Here is an 18,528-nt window from a genome sequence, read left to right as displayed (position 1 = left end):
CAGTGCTATCTCTTATAAAAACCCTTCGTGAAAGTATCCTTTGTTTCTGCACATGGTGCTTCACTGTAATCAAATAATCCAGTCTGTACAACCATCAATGTTCTTTAAGAGACTGTCATCATTTCAGTCATTGTAGGGTATAGCAACACTGTGAATTATCCGGTATAATCTTCTTCAATAGATCCATTATAACATGCTCAATAGTGTCATGATTATAATGAAAGTTTTGCAAATATAGAATTTTTTTGCAAAAACTCATTACTATATTTTGTAGTTTGGAACTTCTGTATGACTATTGAAATTTTTCCAATTTATAAACACTGTGACCAAAAAAAAATATACTGATTCATATTGTATTTTATCTTATTTAGTATAATATGAATAGTTCATATTTTGAAACTTTTTAATTTCAAAACAAGACCTAACAGCATATACTTCCAAAAACATAGAATTAAGACACTAATATGGCCAGTGGCTATTGGTGATTTAGGAAGTTTTCCAAGGTGCTGGTGATCCCCACACAAAATGATAATAATAATAATTATGGTAAGTATACTAAGCTCATCATCTTAACCTTGTAATCGTTAGCTAATTTCAAATTCATAACTCTTAAATCTAATTGTTTACTTCATAGCATAAAAGCTAAGAATTTTCATATCCCGTCATTCTGGTGATTTCATAAATTTGAACAGAAAATGTACTGGTTTAATATCCAAAACCTCAAGCTTTAATATATAGAAATGAAAGATTTTGTTTAATCAGATGCAAATATATGTATTGTTTTACCCATTAACTGCCAAATTTTTAATCAAATGTTGTCCTAAAAGTCATTTTCTTTTATACCATAATGGTATAACTAAAATATTTAAGCAAAAAATATCAATTATGGTTAACAATCATGTTTTTTTAATAGATGTCTATTTGGAGAACTATTTAATGATATTGTGTAAAGTATTCTGTGTAGAATCAGGCACAGCATTTATCACACTGATTTCCAGTATGTGTTTTCATATACAGTCAAAAGTTGTTAATCCGGACTCGTCGGGACTTCGGCAATTCCGGATTATCGATTTTTCCAGATTATAGATCATCGGTTTAAATCTCGTAAGATGGCATGCAGAAATTCTAAAATTAAAAATATGAAACCGTAATTTATGAAATAAAGAACAATTATGATCTAAAGGGTATCAAAACTTCCAAAAATAAAGCTTAATATTTATTTGTTTACTTTATTAAACATTTCTTTCAATGTAAGTTGTTTAAGTTCCTTCGTTTTATGTGATAATACTTTCTCTTTAATTCTATAAACAGACATAATTTCTTGTTCAGTTACAAAGCAGCTCCGCTGTTCAAGTCCCGTAATCGCTGTGCCGAGAGTACCGACTAACTTGTCAATCAAAATTTCTTCGTTTTCACTAACCTCTCTGTCACTTTCTTCATGTCTTTATCCATTTTTTTGCAGCAATTCCACTTTCTGTTTGACGGACATCGAAACATACTTTCGTTTTGTAGATCCTTTGAGAGCTCCAGCATCGGAAATTCTATTTGATATAATCGAAAGTTCAAGTTTACTTTTATAAAATTGCTCTTACAGTCTGCAAAAAATAATAAGTAGCATCCCATTCGAAGATTAAGGAACAACGCAATCATCAACATTAACTGATTAGATAATTAGATAATTTTAGCTGATACCGTCCGTTATACATTAAACGCGCACGCGAAAACGTATTCTGCGCTTGCGCGCACACATATGCACAGTCGTAAAGGTCTTGTGCGCACGCGTAAACGCCCATGCGCATGTGTCAACGCGGCGCATGCGCAGAAAGTTTTTAGCTTTAAGGTCCGGATTATGGGTGTCCGAATTAACGACTTTTGACTGTAGTACATTTTTTCCCTTCATAAGACACAATAACCTGCAAATGTGCAGTGTTAAGCACATGCAGAAAATTTCTAAATGGGAATCATATCAGGCAGTAGGTTAAGTCAACAGCAAGTGCAGTCTTGTCTAATAATAATTATTGAAACGGAATATCCAAAGAAAAATTAGGCCAATAATAATAATAATAATACAAAATTTAGTTGGTGGTTAAAATTAACCAAAAAGATTAAAATATTTTAATGAAAACAATAATCCAATAAAATATTACAAAAATGATTGAAAATTTGATAAAATTGATTAAGTAACCATCTGTATAAAAAGTATATTAGTTTTATTTTTGTTTAATTTTTTTTTTTTTTAATTTTTTATTTTGGTTGTTTAACATGAGTTCAGTCCCAAGCTAATGGGTTGACTGCATGGTTTGTTTTTTTTTTTTGGTATTTTTTCCTTGTGTAATGTGAATATGAGCCAGTTTCTTTTAGAAATCCTTCCATAAAGGCATCCCTTCCCTTGGATGGATAAACCTCATCTGTTTTACTATATTTAAATTACCTAACCTATTGGTTTTGCGAAGCACAAAGGCATCCCTTCCCTTAGGTGGATAACCCTCATATGTTTTACCGGTACTTTTCCATTTTGCTGGTGCAAACAATAAAGTCGCCAATAATGGTACAACTGAAGCCAAACAGAATATCTTCTATGGTAACCTTTTACGCTTCATTTTCAAAACAAGTCACAGCCATTTTTTATCAGATTTATTGTTTCTTTCAATACTGGCATACAGTTACATAGAATTTTTACAAAAGATAGTTAAATTTTATACTCTAAGACCATTTGCGGTAATTAAGTCAATTAGGATGCAATCGCACCACTCACCCGAAGGCGAAAATATAGTAAAGGAAAAATTAAGGGTTAAATTCATCAATTCTAATGAGAATGCTTGAGCGAAGTAAGGCACTGCGGTTTTACATAATTTCTGAGTAAGCTATTCGTACGAATTGAAATAATTCTTGCATTTAAACTTGTATTCCAAATTAAGATTTTAACTTGAAATTAATGTAGATAATTACTGAGAGAATTATATTTTTGTAGCGTAGTTTACATGAGATGAGATCACTTTGAGTCACGTGATACGAGCCGGCGAATCATGATGTTGAACCATGAAAGCGTAGTAAATTCTTAAATTAATGTCTTTTTACAAATTTATTGTCTTTATTTATTGGCTTTTTACAAAATTTTAAATTATATTAATATGTTTATGCCTTCAAAATAAAAAATTCTTAGAACTAAAATTTTTTATGTGTATACTGTATGCTATCGCCTACAAAGTCTGCTTGGCGAGATTTGCGGTGGCGAAATGGAAAAGTACCGTTTTGCCATATTCAGATAACCTAACCTATTGCTTTTGCAAGGCATTTTATACTGAATCTGTGAAACTGAGAATTTTTTCAAAGAAGATCAAATGCCCTCCAATGCTATGGTTGCTTATAAAAGAACCATTTGAATCTTTATCTGGAAATGAGGCTCCTCCCTTGTATTATTTCAATATGAGAATATGGTGTAATTTTTTACACCACTCGAGAACTATAGTTAACACTATTATAAATCTATATGGGAATGAATCAACAGATAATAATGTCTTATTAAAAATAATGAAATTACAAAATAAATCATAAAGAGTTAATAGCTAGGTATTTTTTTTTTTTAATTATGTTTTTATGTTAGTATACAAACTGTTCAGTTTATAATGTAGCTTCATGAATAAATAAAAATTTTGGAGGTAGAATAATTAAAACAATAAAACTTCTAAAAAAAAATCCCCCAAAATAAGAAGTTTAATCAGAGCTCACTTGTTAAAACATTTGCTATTAAATATGTTGTTTTTATTCTGCATTGTCTTAATGTATTTACTTAGAAGGCAAATATTTTAGGTTGGACTTTTGCATGGCCAGCTACATTTTATGCCCTACATTCTGTAACTGCTTTGCATGCTCTTGGTGGCATGTCTATTCCGATGTATGCTGCTGTCAAAAGATGTGCTCCAATCATCACTCTTATCCTGTCAGTTGTGATATTAAAAAAGAAAATTCCCAATTTAAAAATTGTTACAGCAGTTGTTCTTATATGCGTTGGATGCTTTTTAGCAGGTATAAATATTTCTTCTAATTTATTCTATACAAGATAGGTTTTTGCCTTTTTGTTCAGAGATAATATGTGATAAGTTTTTAAATTCATATGTGAAATGGAATTGTAATAAAAACATGACTTGCCACTATGTCAAAAAAAATGTGATTCTGGAAATTTATTTCATTAGTAACATTTAGACCTTGATTTTTGACTGAATTTTCCATTTTAATTATGATTTAACACAATTAAATTAAAATATGTTACGAAATCTTCTGTTTAAATAATGCATGTATATATTGATTATGATAATCTAAAATTGAGATTATCTAGTTGATGTTGACATGTAAGTGTGCAAAGTAGTTTCAGTCGTTGTTGATTTAGCACTTTTATTTTTGAATAAAACAGTTCTTGACATAGACACACACAGCTTAATGGGCACAATATGTGTGCCCATTCTTGTTCACATTTACGCCTTTATGATATCTGTAGAACTTTGAATTTCAATGGTGGAATGAGCAGCAGGTAGTAGTGTGCCAGCAGAAAAACAGTGAGAGAGTAAATGCAACGTATCCAAGAAGAAAACTGATTCAGAATGACTTCATGGTTTCGGTTAAGATTTATCCTTATTTGTTAATTTTAAACTTCAGGTCCTTAATTTGAAATTATTATTGGCTGAAGCATTATATAAATGCCTGCATCATTAACATTATGCAAATATCATGTGAGAAGGATTAAATTTAAAAGTTTATAGATATTTATTTTAAAGAGCTACATTTTTTAGGACAGAAAGGGAAAAGGATCAAATTAGAAAAAAGCATTCAAGGACTGCAAATTAAAGTTAGTATTTTATCTATTTTTTCACCTTGCTTTATATATAATACACTATGCTATATAATACACTAATAAGCAAATTATAAAATGGGCCCCTGGAAATTTAAAAGAAGACGTATGCTATTATATATATATAGTATTTATAAAAGAATCCATTGTCTTTTAATTTTAAACATATAAATGTAGTTCAGCAGGGTATTCAAGGGCCCTCTAAGCCTTCGGGCCCCTATGCGACAGCATTCTTTGCATACCCTTATTTACGCCACTGCATAGGAGGTCCTTATTATATTATTTGAACCACACAAAATATTTATATTAAAGGAATTTAGTATTTTAATTGAGTTCTTCATCTTTCTATTAAATATATGTATAGAACCTGTGTTTATATTATTAAAAAACAGGTAAAATTTTGTCTGCTCATTGTTTCTTTTTGTAACTGATCAGGATAATTATGTAACTGTAATCAGTTTCCATAATTAGTATTTCTAATATATTATAATTAGCTGTAATAATTTAAATCATTATTAGAATCATATTTAGCCACTTTAACATCAGTGACTATAAATAAATAAATCATAAACTGTATTCAGAGAGAAGGAATTCATTATCTATTCTGTTATTAACTTTCTGAGTGGCATTTCTTGTTGGATCTGCTCATGAAAACCTGTATTTTATCAGCTTCTGTTTTTATAAACTTCTATTCATTATGGTAATATCTAGATTATTAAAAAAGTAAGAAAATAAAATATTTTAAAATTATAATCTTGTATATCCAAGCAACAGAAAATCTCATGATCTGATAAAGATGGTGTTGCTTCTGAGAGAGTTAAATTTATTTTCCATAGTAAAATTATGATTTTTGCTGCATATATCATAATGCTTTTTTTATTAGCCAAACAAAATAAGCCTTTCAGTTGCTTTTCCTTATTCACTTAAGTACAGAAAAGTATCTTACAAATAAACTATGCTGACTGAAGGATTAAATTCCAAAATTGTGCAAAATTAAAACTTTGAATTCTTTTTTTTTTGGGGGGGAAGGGGTCCAAAGAGGTATTAGCCTAGAAGGGCATTTTGTGTCAAAATCTTGAAATGGCATTTTGCATTGAATCACTAAAAGTGTTAAATCATTTTTCAAATTGCTACTACCAGATACTATCGCCCTGTATTATATTTAAAGAAATTAAATAATGAAGAATCTGCATGAATAATAATGTATGTTTCTTACATTGTAAAAAAACAATGATACCTAAAGCCAGCAAATTTTGAATTACATAGTCCTCCACCCAAATATGGGTACCTGAAAGCCAGAATTTTGAACTTTGTTTCGAGCTTCTTTTTTTTTGCTCTGAAAAGAAACAAATATTCAGGAGCTCTTAGTTACTAGAATGAAGCATATGATTTCCAGCAAATTTTGAATAACATATTCCTCCAACGTAATATGAGCAGCTGGAAGCCCGAAATTTGGAATTTACTTTATTATCTCTTTCATATTTTGTAAAACTTTAATGGATGTTTTATTAAAAACTGAACAATTTCATAGTAAGCAGTGGCAATACTGTAAAAATAAAACATTTTTAAGTCCAGTGTGTGAGACTGCGTAGTTATCAAAAGTTCTAAAGATATGATGTTTTTAAATATTTTTAACCCAAATGCTCTTTAAATGTGTATGTGTGTGTAAATGGAAAATATGCCCCTTTGGAAGTAATATAATATCTGAAAGCTTTTCCATTTTTTTTTTTTTTTTTTTTTTTTTTTTTTTTTTTTTTTCCATTGAAGTAGTTACAGTACATACGAATGTATATGAATAATGTACATATTTTTTTCTTTCAGGTTTAGGAGATTTGGAATTTGATACGAAAGCATATGCATATGGGATATTCAGTGTTTTTGTTCAAGGCCTCTACCTTACTTTAGCTCAAAGGGTTTTAGAAGATATGTCTGCATTAGATGTCTTATATATTAACTCTTATAACTCTAGTCCTTTCTTCATTATTTTGTGCTTACTGTTTGAAATTCGGGAAGTGACTCAATACAATGGATTCTCAGGTTCAGTATTGTAAAATATCTAGCAACTTTTAAAGCGAATTTTTTATAATGCTTCTTATTTTGTTTGAGAAAGGCCATGTTAAATCTAACAAAACATTTCTTAGGGTTTTCCATTATTTGTTTTAAATAAATAATAAAAATTGTATTCTCTTGCTATTTCACAGACACTGTAAATGTTAAATACTAAATTTAATTTATGAATGATATTGAAGTCTGCAATTTTCTGCTTTAAAGTTTAATGACGAAATTCTAATTTATTTTTTTCCCTTCTTCCAGATCCTGCTTTTGTATTGTGCTTTGGTATTCAAGCATGCATGGGAATTCTACTCAATTACTCATTATTTCTTTGTACTGCAAAGAATTCAGCTTTGACTACCAGTTTAGTTGGAATACTGAAAAGTGTTTTACAGACTGTTATTGGACTTTTCACATTTGGTGGCATAAAACTCAATTTAACAAATGCATTTGGTATTAGTCTAAACCTGTTTGGAGGAATTTTGTATTCTTACTCCAAATATAAACAGACTATAAAAGATTCAAACAGTATAAAACCAGTTTAATTAGATGTTAGGTATTATGTATTGAATAGGAGAAAATGCCTTCAGTTCCCTTGATAAAAAAGATGTAGCAATTAAAAATTGTGTCATAATCATATAGAAAATTTATAAAATAAATAAACACTTAAATTTTAAAATTTTACAAAAGCTTCAGTTTAAGCTTGAAAAGTTCTTCAGTTTAACAGCATATGTAGAACTTGCATGTGTTGTAATGAATTTGGAAGTCTTTTTCTTTATTACCTGTAAAACATTTTCAGATGTTTACAGTATAATAAACATGATAATTTATTCATTTTTAGTTCTTAACAAAATTATTAATTTTTTTTTTTTTTTTTTTTTTTTTTTTTTGGTACCATTTTACCTGTAATTAAGTATTGGTCACATTACAACACTGAGCCCTTCATTGCTTTAATAAGAATTTTTAAAAAATTATGAACCTTTATAGTGTTAATATTAGTTAGAATGATGCACATTTCAACTGTATTATTTCATATACTGCATTGAGAGGGCTATATAAGCACTGATTTACTGAAAAATTAATTTTCTTCATTTTAATTACAGTAGGTGCTGTTTAATGTGTCACATTTGTCCATGACTATTTTCATAGCATTTAGGGATGAGAAAAATATCGTTCAGAATATCAATAGAATTGAATTAATATAAATATGAAACACACAAATACAGCATTTTAATTAAAGAAAATGCCACTAATAGTTGATTGTCTTCAACTGTTATGCAAAAGTTGTTTCTGGAAATTATTTAAGTTGTACCTTACCTCTAATTTTAGTACTCATACAGTATGACTTATTTCAACATTTGTAGAAAATTCACCGATTTCATTATCTTCTTCAGAAAATTTATCTATTGATGTCCTTGGATTAGTTTCAGAGAGTGTTTGGCAAATAGCTTTTATCGCTGATGATGCAACTTAAGTTTCATCAGTATCTACCCAAATATTAAATTCCTCACAATAGAAATGTTGTTTTTAATTCTTCAACTTCTAGATCCTAATTTGTTAAAAGGTTAACATGCTTTGTTGTCTTTTCTGAGGTACAGACTGAAGTTAAAGAAATGCAGCACATTAAACTATTTTTCCTTACTAATTCATTTACACTTATATCCATGTAATCTAATATGGTCTTTATAAAGGACTCTAAAGCTCATTTTGTAGGGTCTTTAGGTTTATCGAAACCTAATGACTACATGTATTGAATTTACCATACATGTTGACGCAGCAACTCGATCATTGACTCAAGTCATTCGATGTTTTGATGCATCTTTTTCTCCACCATGATTGCGTCTGTTAACAATGTTTTCTCTTTTCTTCCAACAGATATACCAGCCATCTGTTGCAACAAAATCATATTTCCAATTTGTATGGCTATTTCTTCAACTTTCTACCATATTAATGGAGTGCTGACTGCCACATCTTTAACACTTGTAAATCAATTCTTGAATGCTTTTCTAACACTAAGATTTTTCTCATTACACATCCATGTCATGTTTCAACTTTAGTTTTGCTTTGATTTGCAAATAATACCTTCACAATCCTTCAAAATTTTATGTAAGAGGAGTTGAAAAACATTTAACTTTAAAGCAGCATTCTGTTAAATAACTACACAGAATAAAAAAACTGAGCATTTTATAGAACAGAACATTCATAAAAATGTAAAGCTTATAACAAGCAAAGGGATGTTTGGGAGCAAAAAGGAAGTTATTTAGAATTCCATTTTGTTAAACCGGTTAGTTCAGACAGTCTTCCTAAAACCTGGAAAACGAGGTTCTTTGCAAACTGGTACGCAAAATTAAAAGACTCTACGAATTATGTATTTTTTTTACTAGTATAAAACCAAAGGTTCCGAAGATTTATGCAAATACTCAGAGTCGAATACGTAAGCGTACACGTGTGCTTCTGCCGAGCTTGTAATTGTGGAGGGGATATAAGCGCAGAAGTGGTTTTCGGCGATTTTTGCGTTCATTCTCCTTCACGACATTTGTCGAATTTCTCGCAAAAGTTGGGTCAATTTATAAGGTGTCGGGTAAAATAAATGGCCATGGATATATGGATGACGGAATGAGATGGAAAATGGTCGATAGATGGGAGTCATGCCAGTCACAAGCGCAGGTGGCTACCTCAGCATAATGCCAAGTGTCGTCTGCAGTTTGTGGAAACAGTTTCACGACACTGAACCATATCAAAAAGTCGACTAGGAGCGAGCGACAGCGACGTATGAGGATCGTTATTTGGCACTTTCAGTGCGGTGACACAGGACTGCCACAGGTTCACAGCTCTCAAGTGAGCTGCATGCTGCCACTGGAACCCGAGTTTTACAGCCCAAGGCTTTACATTTCCCCAATGTTAATGAGATGGGGCTCTATGCCAGTAGACCCGCTGACTGAAGCACACTAGAGAGCACGTTTAGCATGATGCAGACAATATACATCTTGGGCCAGATTTAATTGAAGCACTAAGCTATTTACATATGAGTAAAGATTCAACCTAAACACTGATTCTCGGCACAAACGTATCTGGAGAGGGAGCCCGGAGCATGGTACCATCCCTCCCTCATCACCAGTTCTTACAGACCTATCTGCTTACTCTCAGCATGGGGCAAATGACAAGATGCTTACGCAGAGATTAACGTATTACCTGGTCAAAAACAAACTACTAAACCCCGCCCGATACGGGTTTACTAAAGGGCGGAGCACCACCGACGCCCTCAACCGTCATCTTAAAGAACAAACAAAATAACCTCCATACGTGTATAACATGGCTTGACGTAGCGTCAGCATTCTATAAACTATGATGGCCAGCGCACAAGCTACCTCACAGAACGTCAAGTGACCTACAAAAAAGAGACCTTAAATATTACGATGAATTACCACAAAGGAGCCCCGCAGGGGTCTAATACCGGACCCATCCTGTGGAGCATAATTGCAGATTCAGCGCTAAATATCAACTTTGGAGACTATGCCAAGATACAAGCTTACGCCGACGATATTATACTCATAATAGACGGAGGCAATATGACAACAATAAAGCGTAAAGCTGACCCAGCACTCAAATTGCTTACAAAATGGAGTCAAGACAACAAACTGTGTTTCAGTATTGAAAAGACACAGATGATAGTCTTTCCAAAGGGCTCTAAAATATACCGGGAATCCAACACGCATAAAGTGGAAAGGGCATCCACTGCGACGCCAGGATGCCATTAAATACCTCAGATTCACGCTTGATAAGCATGAACCTTATAAGAGATAGACTAACCCAGTGGGCGGAGCGTGCGTCACCCGCATGTCCGCAAGAAAGAGTAGGGACGATCTGGCTTACTTTAACACGGAAACCTATGGCGTTTGTATCACATAGCTGATTTTAATTATTAAATGTGATACGTTGTATAAGTGATGAGATTATGAAAGTCATAGTTTTTGCAAATAAAATTTAATATATCTCATTAAAGCACTTTTTTCCCACGCGTAATTCTTGTACAAACATCTTTGGTAAAACGATAAAAATTCTAAACGCAAAACTTATGAATTTATTTCTGTGTACAAATAAAGTAAAATTAAGTAATATTGATAGCGCATGATGCTTTGAAACAAATAAGGTAAAATTAAACAAGATCTGATAGTTTTCTGTGATTTTATTCATCATTTCTGATAATTCTGATTCAGGCAGTAGTTTTTAAAATTATTATACCATAACAAGACGATCATTTATTTGATTATATGATCATTAATTATTAACATTACAAGATAATTATTTATTTTAGTAGTTCATAAAATTCGGAGCATAAACCTTTCTCAGTGCAATGAGGAAAAAAAAGATAAACTCTGGAAGCATTCAGATTTGATTTTATATTACGCCCAAAGAAACTCTGGAAGCATTCAGATTTCATTTTATATTACGCCCAAAGGAGTGTTTTTTGTAACGTTTTGTGTGTTACTTTTATTTATTAAATATCATGTTCTTCGCAAGTAAACCACATAAAATTCAATTCAAGAGCATATCTCAAAATATTTGAAAATGGCATATCTTCAGAATTTCCGCGCTGGAGATAAAAATTTTATTTTCTGTACAGGTTTGCCATTGCTCTCTTTGAACTAGTTGAGTTTGTTAATCAAAACTTCATTAAAGTTACAAAATATAAAATGGATTAAAACAAATTCGAAATTAGGCCGTCCAGTGCCCATGTTCGGGTGGAGGATTACGTTATTCAAAATTTGATGGCTCTAAATTCCGTCGTTTTTTCACAATGCGAGAAACATACATGCATTCATGCAGATTCTTTATTATTTAATTTCTTTAAATATAATACTGGGCGATAATATTTGGTGGCAACAGTTTGCAAAGTGAAACGGACGTTTATAGTGAAACAAAGGTAAATGCCGTTTCGAAACTAATAGCTTTGAGCTGCCGCCCCTTTGGGCTAATAAAATAAATTCACGATAAATAAAAAAAATTTAAATTTCGTTATGCAGAACTATTAATAAATTTAAAAACATAATCACTATAAAATACTAGCACAATTAATTATTACAGTTAAATACAATTTTTAACATTAGAATAAATGCATAAAAATTATTAAAGTGTTAAAATTGTTTATCCCTATGATGTATTATGAAATATTATTGAAATAAAACTCCTTTGTAGAATATTATGCTATAATATTCACCTGTAAATTGTAAATTTGTAAGAGAAAATTGTTTGTTTGAATTTTTCTATTAGTTCAGATTTAAAATATTATTTTTTAAAAGAAGTAGATGCAAATTTCGGTACTTTTCCGTATTGCTGGCGCAAACGATAAAGTCGCCAATAATGAATGGTACAACTGATGCCAAACGGAATATCTTCGCTGGTAACCTTTTGCGCTTCATTTTCAAAACACGTCGCAGCCATTTCTTATCAGATTGATTGTTTCTTTCAATACTGGCATTCAAATATATAGAATTTTTACGAAATAGTTAAAAATTGTATGCCTTAAGACCATTCGCGGTAATTAAGTCAATTAGGAGGCAATCACACCTCTCACCCTAAGACAAAAATATAGAAAAAGCAAAGTCAAGAGTTAAATTCATCAATTCAAATGAAAATGCACTAGCCAAGTAAAGCACTGCGGTTTTACATATTTTCTGAGTAAGCTATTCGTACGAATTGAAATAATTCTTGCATTTAAACTTGTATTCCAAATTAAAATTTAACTTGAAATTAATGCAGATACTTACTGAGAGAATTAGATTTTTGTAGTTTACGTGAGATGAGATCACTTGGGGTCATGTGATACGAACCGGCGAATCAGGCTGTTGAACCATGAAAGCATAGTAAATTCTTAAATTAATGCCTTTTTACAAATTGTCTTTATTTATTGGCTTTTTACAAAATTTTAAACCATATTAAAATGTTTATGCCTTCAAAATAAAAAATTCTATGAACTAACATTTTTATGTGTATACTGCATGCTGTCGCCAACAAAGTCTGCTTGGCGATATTTGCGCCGGCGAAACGGAAAAGTACCCAAATAGCATAGGAAAAGCTAAAAAAATATCCAAACCTGAAAGCATGCAACAGCTTTATAATTATTTAGAACATTAATTATGCTTGATAAACATACTAAATTTTTTTAAATCAATCTCAGTTTCAAAAATAAAAATATCTAAAAATTATAATTTGTGAAATGAACCACCAGCTTTTTCTTGAAAATTATACGCGCTGCAACAGCCAACTATTGTTAAGTTTCTGCAAGCCGTCCCTACTTCTCCAGATGTGGTCAAAGTGATAGCCGGAAATCCGCCAGGACAAGGGAGAAAATCCATTTGGGTTGGTCTATTTCCTATAAGGTCCATAGCCGGCACCAATCGGAGAATTCATTCATGAGGACTTTCGTAAACGAGAGAAAACTGGAATTGTCTATCTTGGCATGACGGGCTTATTTACAAGTTCATGCGGCTTGGTTTTTCGGCGCAACTCATTAAAATTATGAAGTCGTACCTGACGGGTAGATCTTCTCGGGTGCGAGTTCGCCATGAATACTCAACTCCCCGACCGATCTGTGCTGGGGTCCCGCAAGGAAGTTTGCTCGGACCTCAAATGTTCAACATTTTCCTAAATGTTACCTAAGTCACCTAATGTCGATCTAGCTTTATATGCGGACGACACAGCCATCATGAACCAACATTCCAATACCTCCACGGTAATTTCTGCACTGCAGAATTACCTTTCAAGCCTAGAGTTCTGGCTCGGACTGTGGAAGATCAAAATTAAATGTCGCTAAATGTGCTGCCACTTTATTTATCCGAAGTACTTTCCCAAATTTACCTAACTTGCAGTTCTTCGGAGAAAAAATTCCCTGGGTTCCTACTTATAAGTATCTAGAAGTGATACTTGATAAAAAAAAAAAATTAACGTAGCAACGTCACATCCAAAAATTGATTTCCAATGAGAAGGTTGTCAAAACCCAGTTACTACTTTTTTTTCGCTAGAAATAGCGACCTGTCCACGAAAAACAGGATTTTGCTCTATAAATCAATGATAAGACCAATTCTGACATATGGTAGTCCTGTATGGGACGCAGCAGCAATTATGAACAGGAAACATATCCAAATTTCTCAGAATATTATGCTACGGCAAATTTATAAAGCTCCTTGGTTTGTTACGAATGAGGACATTCATAATGCAGCCGAAATTCTCCCATAACGCGCTTCCTTTTTCCCAAGAGACATTGCTATGGAGACGAGGGGCCTCGAAGGTTTCACTACACTCGTTCGCGTGCTCTCCCCCCCCCCGCCTGAGTGAATTCGCTGATCTTTCCGCTTCCTTCAGGGTCACTCTTCTCTTTATCCTGTAATCGGGCAATCTTATTTCTTTCAACCGTAAGCGGTTGTTAACTGACTTTAAGCACGCTTTTTTTCCCATCTTAAAAGGGTTCTAGTGCATTGATTATTATTTTGATTTAATTTTGACATAATCTCACTATGAAAATTAATACTATTTTTCATTAGTTGACATAACACTTAAAGCTAAAGTAATGATTTTGTATTTATAAAAATTTCTCCTCAGAGACATTGCTGGCCGTGTCTCTTTAAATCAAACCCGCCTAACGAGTTCCCGCTTCTCCTCCCCTCCCAGACCGGAAGCACTTGCGACATGAAATTTTTCGCGAGTGTTTCCGCTCTCAGGTTTTTAACACCACATGACCATTAATCAAGGAAACGTCGATGCTCGTCAAAATTCATTATGTAACCCCCTCAAAATTGATTCTGGCCCTTTTTCGACACAAAAAATTTACTAAATTAAGTCCTTCAATGTTTTTACTTTTTTTCACTGTGGAAGGCTGTTACTCTTTTGTTAAATTTAATATTTGGCACTAAATTTTATCTCTTTGCGGAACCCTCTTTTTGGTGATAAAAATAATTCTTTGATGTGGGGATAAAAGCAATAAGCCTAAGTGCCTCGTAATAGAACCCTTCCTTGGTCCTTGGTCAAGGAGGAAGGAAGTGCAAGTTACGGAGTTCATAGGCAATTACGCCTTTACCTCCACATCTTCAAAGGAAATTACATCATCAAAAAGAGGGGAATGTCAAATAGGGTAAAAATTTTGAAAAGCCGAATGACTTGGAATAAATGCCTTCACACTGAGTAAAAAAAAGGCAAAAAACTCAGAAGGTCTTAATTTTGCGCCGAAAAACAGCCAGAATAATTTAGATAGGGCAGCCATAAAATTTAGACTAGAAAAATAAAAGGTGAAGTTTCCTTGAACCTTGATAATCATGTTTTGCATACGTCAGATGAAGAATACGCAGGGAAATTCCGATGCGCGTTCTTCGGGGTGGGAGGGAGGGGGAACCTGTTTACAGGTCGAAAAAGTAGTTCTGCCAGTGATCAGCTGGGAGGGAGAAGTTTCGTTTTTGACCGCTATTCAATGAGGTATTTAAAGGCCTAAAATGACGCTGTTAAACGCCTGAGAAAGTTCCTTTTTAAGGAAGACAGAAGCTGTAATTAAAAATCTTTTTCAGTTTAAGTCAATTGATAAGTTAAAATATTTTAAATCAGTCCTATTTGACTGTGATGTTTCTTATTAAAGAAACTTTAAAGGGGGTTCCTCGAGTTAATGCTGTGTGCATTAAAGAACTTTAGAGGCGGGGGGTTAAGGAACGAGAGGTAGTTATTCACGTGGCTGTCAGTGTGCTCATATCTAGCCCGTTTAAATTGGAGAGCTGAGTATTCCTGGTTAAAAACCGCTCTGGGTCTTTTCCGGGAAGAAGCAACAGCAGGATCGTATACGGCTATCATATGAAGCACAGGATTTGCAACACGTTGAATACTTTTGAAAAATTTTTCCGAAAGTCGCTGTATATGGCGATTAATGGGCAGAATTTTGAGGCCATTATGAATCTCTTCGTTCCGTACGAACCACGGAGCTTTTAAAATTTGCCGAAGCATTTTAGATTGAAAAATATGGACATGTTTTCTGTTAGTCAGTGCAGATGGGCCCCAGACGAGACACGCATATGTAAGAACAGGCCTAATCATTGATTTGTAGAGCAAGATTTTGTTATCCGTTGACAGGTCGCTATTAATAGCTAAAAGGGGGCGTAGGGCGGTTTTGACAGCTGTCGCACCCGCTATGATTTTGCGGATGTGAGGCTGCCAAGTTAATTTTGAGTCTAGTAAAACACCTAGATATTTGTAAGAAGAGACCCAGGGAAGAGTTTGGGCGGGGAGAGGGTTCACCGAAGAGCATTAAATTAGGTAAACTTGGGGTATTTCTTCGGATGATAGTGGCAGCACATTTTGCGACATTAATTTTGATTTTATACAGACCGAGCCAGAGTTCTGAGGTCGAAAGGTAACTCTGCAATTGGGAGATTACCTGGAGGGTGTTGGAGTGTTGTGAAATGATGGCTGTATCGTCTGCGTATAACGCAAGATCGATATTTGAGGCCTTAGGAATATCATTTACATAAAGGTTAAAGATTCAAGGGCCAAGGAGGCTACCTTGAGCTACACCAGCATAGATTGGGCGGGGAGAGGAGAATTCGTGGTTAATTCGCACGCGGAAACTACGTCCGGTCAAGTACGAGTTAATAATTTTAATGAGGTGAGCCGAAAAACCAAGCCGCATGAGCTTGTAAATAATCCTGTCATGCCAAGTCCTGTCAAAGGCTTTGGCCACGTCCAAATAGACAATACCAGTTTTCTCTCGCTTACGAAAGCCTTCATGAATGAATTCCACAACACGGAGTAACTGGATTGGTCCTTGGTCCAATCGGAGGTTTTATGTCAGCCAATAGGAGAGCAGTAGTACTTCTTATGATTCTGCGGAGTATGATCACATTCACATAAAGACGCTATCACATACGCTATTTGTTGCTGGAAACACGACGAAAGAAACATTTCTCCGAACCGCAGCTCCGCGAAACCGGGTTACCATCTTCACTTGGTAAACAGGTTAAAAGCCAAACAGGAATCAGTTATCGCTCAAAATGGCGAAAGAGACATCTCCTTTCAAATTCCGTCTATATATAAAATATATTTTGTAATTATTTTAATACTGTTGGCTCAATATCTTGGCAAAATGTCATGTGTTTATTACATGAATTGTTACTTTTAAATTGTATATGTTTTTGCTTCGATTCTTGTAATTATCTGTCGCATATGTTTTTGTAAATACTTCTACATCGTATTCAGTGATTTGTCGTTGTTTCTGATTTTATTATTGTAAACAATATTTTTGTATCCATATATTTATTTAATAAATTTATGTATGCAATATAATGTCATTTACTGATATACAGAGTTCGTACACATTTCTGCACACGGAAATTAAGGACTTTTAAGAACCACTAATGAAAAAATTAAGGACCTATGAGCAAATGGGGACTGAATAAATTCAATTAAAAATATTATCTATGCCTGAATTTCACTTTTGTAATACAATCCTAAAATAAAATAGATGCCTAAATAGTATGTATTATTACTAAACATAAATTAATTAACATAATTATTAATAAGCTTGAGAATAAAATTAACTTTATGCAATTTATCAAGTAGCATTAAATATTTTACACTTATAATAGTTGGTCATATTTGAAAGAACATAAGTGACATTTACGTTTTACTAACAGTTAGCTTTATGTTGATTTTTTTTTTTTTATGTCTTATTTTGTCACATACTTGGTCAGTCTAGAGGCTTAGTAAATAGCAGGTAGATTTTATGTCAAACAGCATAGGTTAAAATGAGAAGATCATAATGAGCATTATTCATAACAAAAGACTGGATGTTGTCACCGCTGCTGCTCGTCTAAAGAGAGACTGCTGAAGAACAAACCTGAAAGGCGTGATGTAGGCACAATGTGTAACGTGTATACGAGCCAGTTTCCCTTAGAAAGTCCTCCACGAAGGCATCCCTTCCCTTAGGCAGATAGCCCTCGTGTGCTTTGCCATAATTAAATACACCAAACACCTGATGTAGGCACGATTGGCAAGTGTTGAAAGTTAGTCAAGCCCTGTTTGATGCAGTTAGTGTCATAGCTTCATGTGGAGTTCCAGGGGTTGTAACCCAGTTAATATACTTTAAGGTTTCAATAAGCCATTAAAGCAGCAGAGGTGATAAGATATATTGTATTATTTTAAGTCGTAGTAGATACAAAGCATAAGTTTTACTTGAATTTTTACATTTTTGTATTTTATCTTGTGACCACAGTGAGAATTAATGAAACACAATAACTCGCTTTAATATGTAGAGATACTTTTCAAGGGTAAGCAGATAGTTATAAATAACTAAATTAGGTAGTTTAATAACCTTAGTCATTGTGGATTTACATGACCACTATTAAATTTTATTTTTTTAACAATATTTGTTAAAAAAGCCATATTAAAATCAAAATCTAATAAAATTTCACAGTTTAAAATACATGTAATTTATGAAATTGATTCTTAAATGATATTAGGATAATAACACATTAAAAGCTACAAAATATTTATGTTTTGTAGCAACAACGCTCAATAAAATATTTATCCGTCATTTTAATTTGAAGCCTTCCCAGACATTTTGGCTAGTTTATACCAATGTCCTTCTCTTTAAGAAT

At 33.0% G+C, this 18,528-nt stretch overlaps 1 protein-coding gene across 4 annotated transcripts in view; it reads left to right on the top strand.

Annotated features, from left to right (window-relative positions):
• LOC118194045 (uncharacterized) overlaps positions 1 to 7,732 on the top strand; it is a 41,337-nt gene extending 33,605 nt beyond the window's left edge. For all 4 annotated transcript variants that reach the window (XM_035365230.2, XM_085820659.1, XM_035365231.2 and 1 more), the window contains exons 4-6: positions 3,811 to 4,026; positions 6,668 to 6,883; positions 7,160 to 7,732. In XM_035365230.2, the coding sequence (XP_035221121.1) occupies positions 3,811 to 4,026; positions 6,668 to 6,883; positions 7,160 to 7,443 (716 nt within the window). In that variant the 3' untranslated portion in view covers positions 7,444 to 7,732. The remainder of the gene's footprint in view (positions 1 to 3,810; positions 4,027 to 6,667; positions 6,884 to 7,159) is intronic.
• Positions 7,733 to 18,528: the final 10,796 nt, after the last annotated feature.

The sequence above is a fragment of the Stegodyphus dumicola genome, chromosome 7 (genome assembly GCF_044657685.1).
Source record: "Stegodyphus dumicola isolate Sdum_Otavi_A_Nest chromosome 7, ASM4465768v1".
NCBI lineage: Eukaryota > Metazoa > Arthropoda > Arachnida > Araneae > Eresidae > Stegodyphus > Stegodyphus dumicola.
The sequence above is the reverse complement of the archived record's forward strand: the minus strand, read 5'-3'. Positions and strand labels throughout refer to the sequence as shown.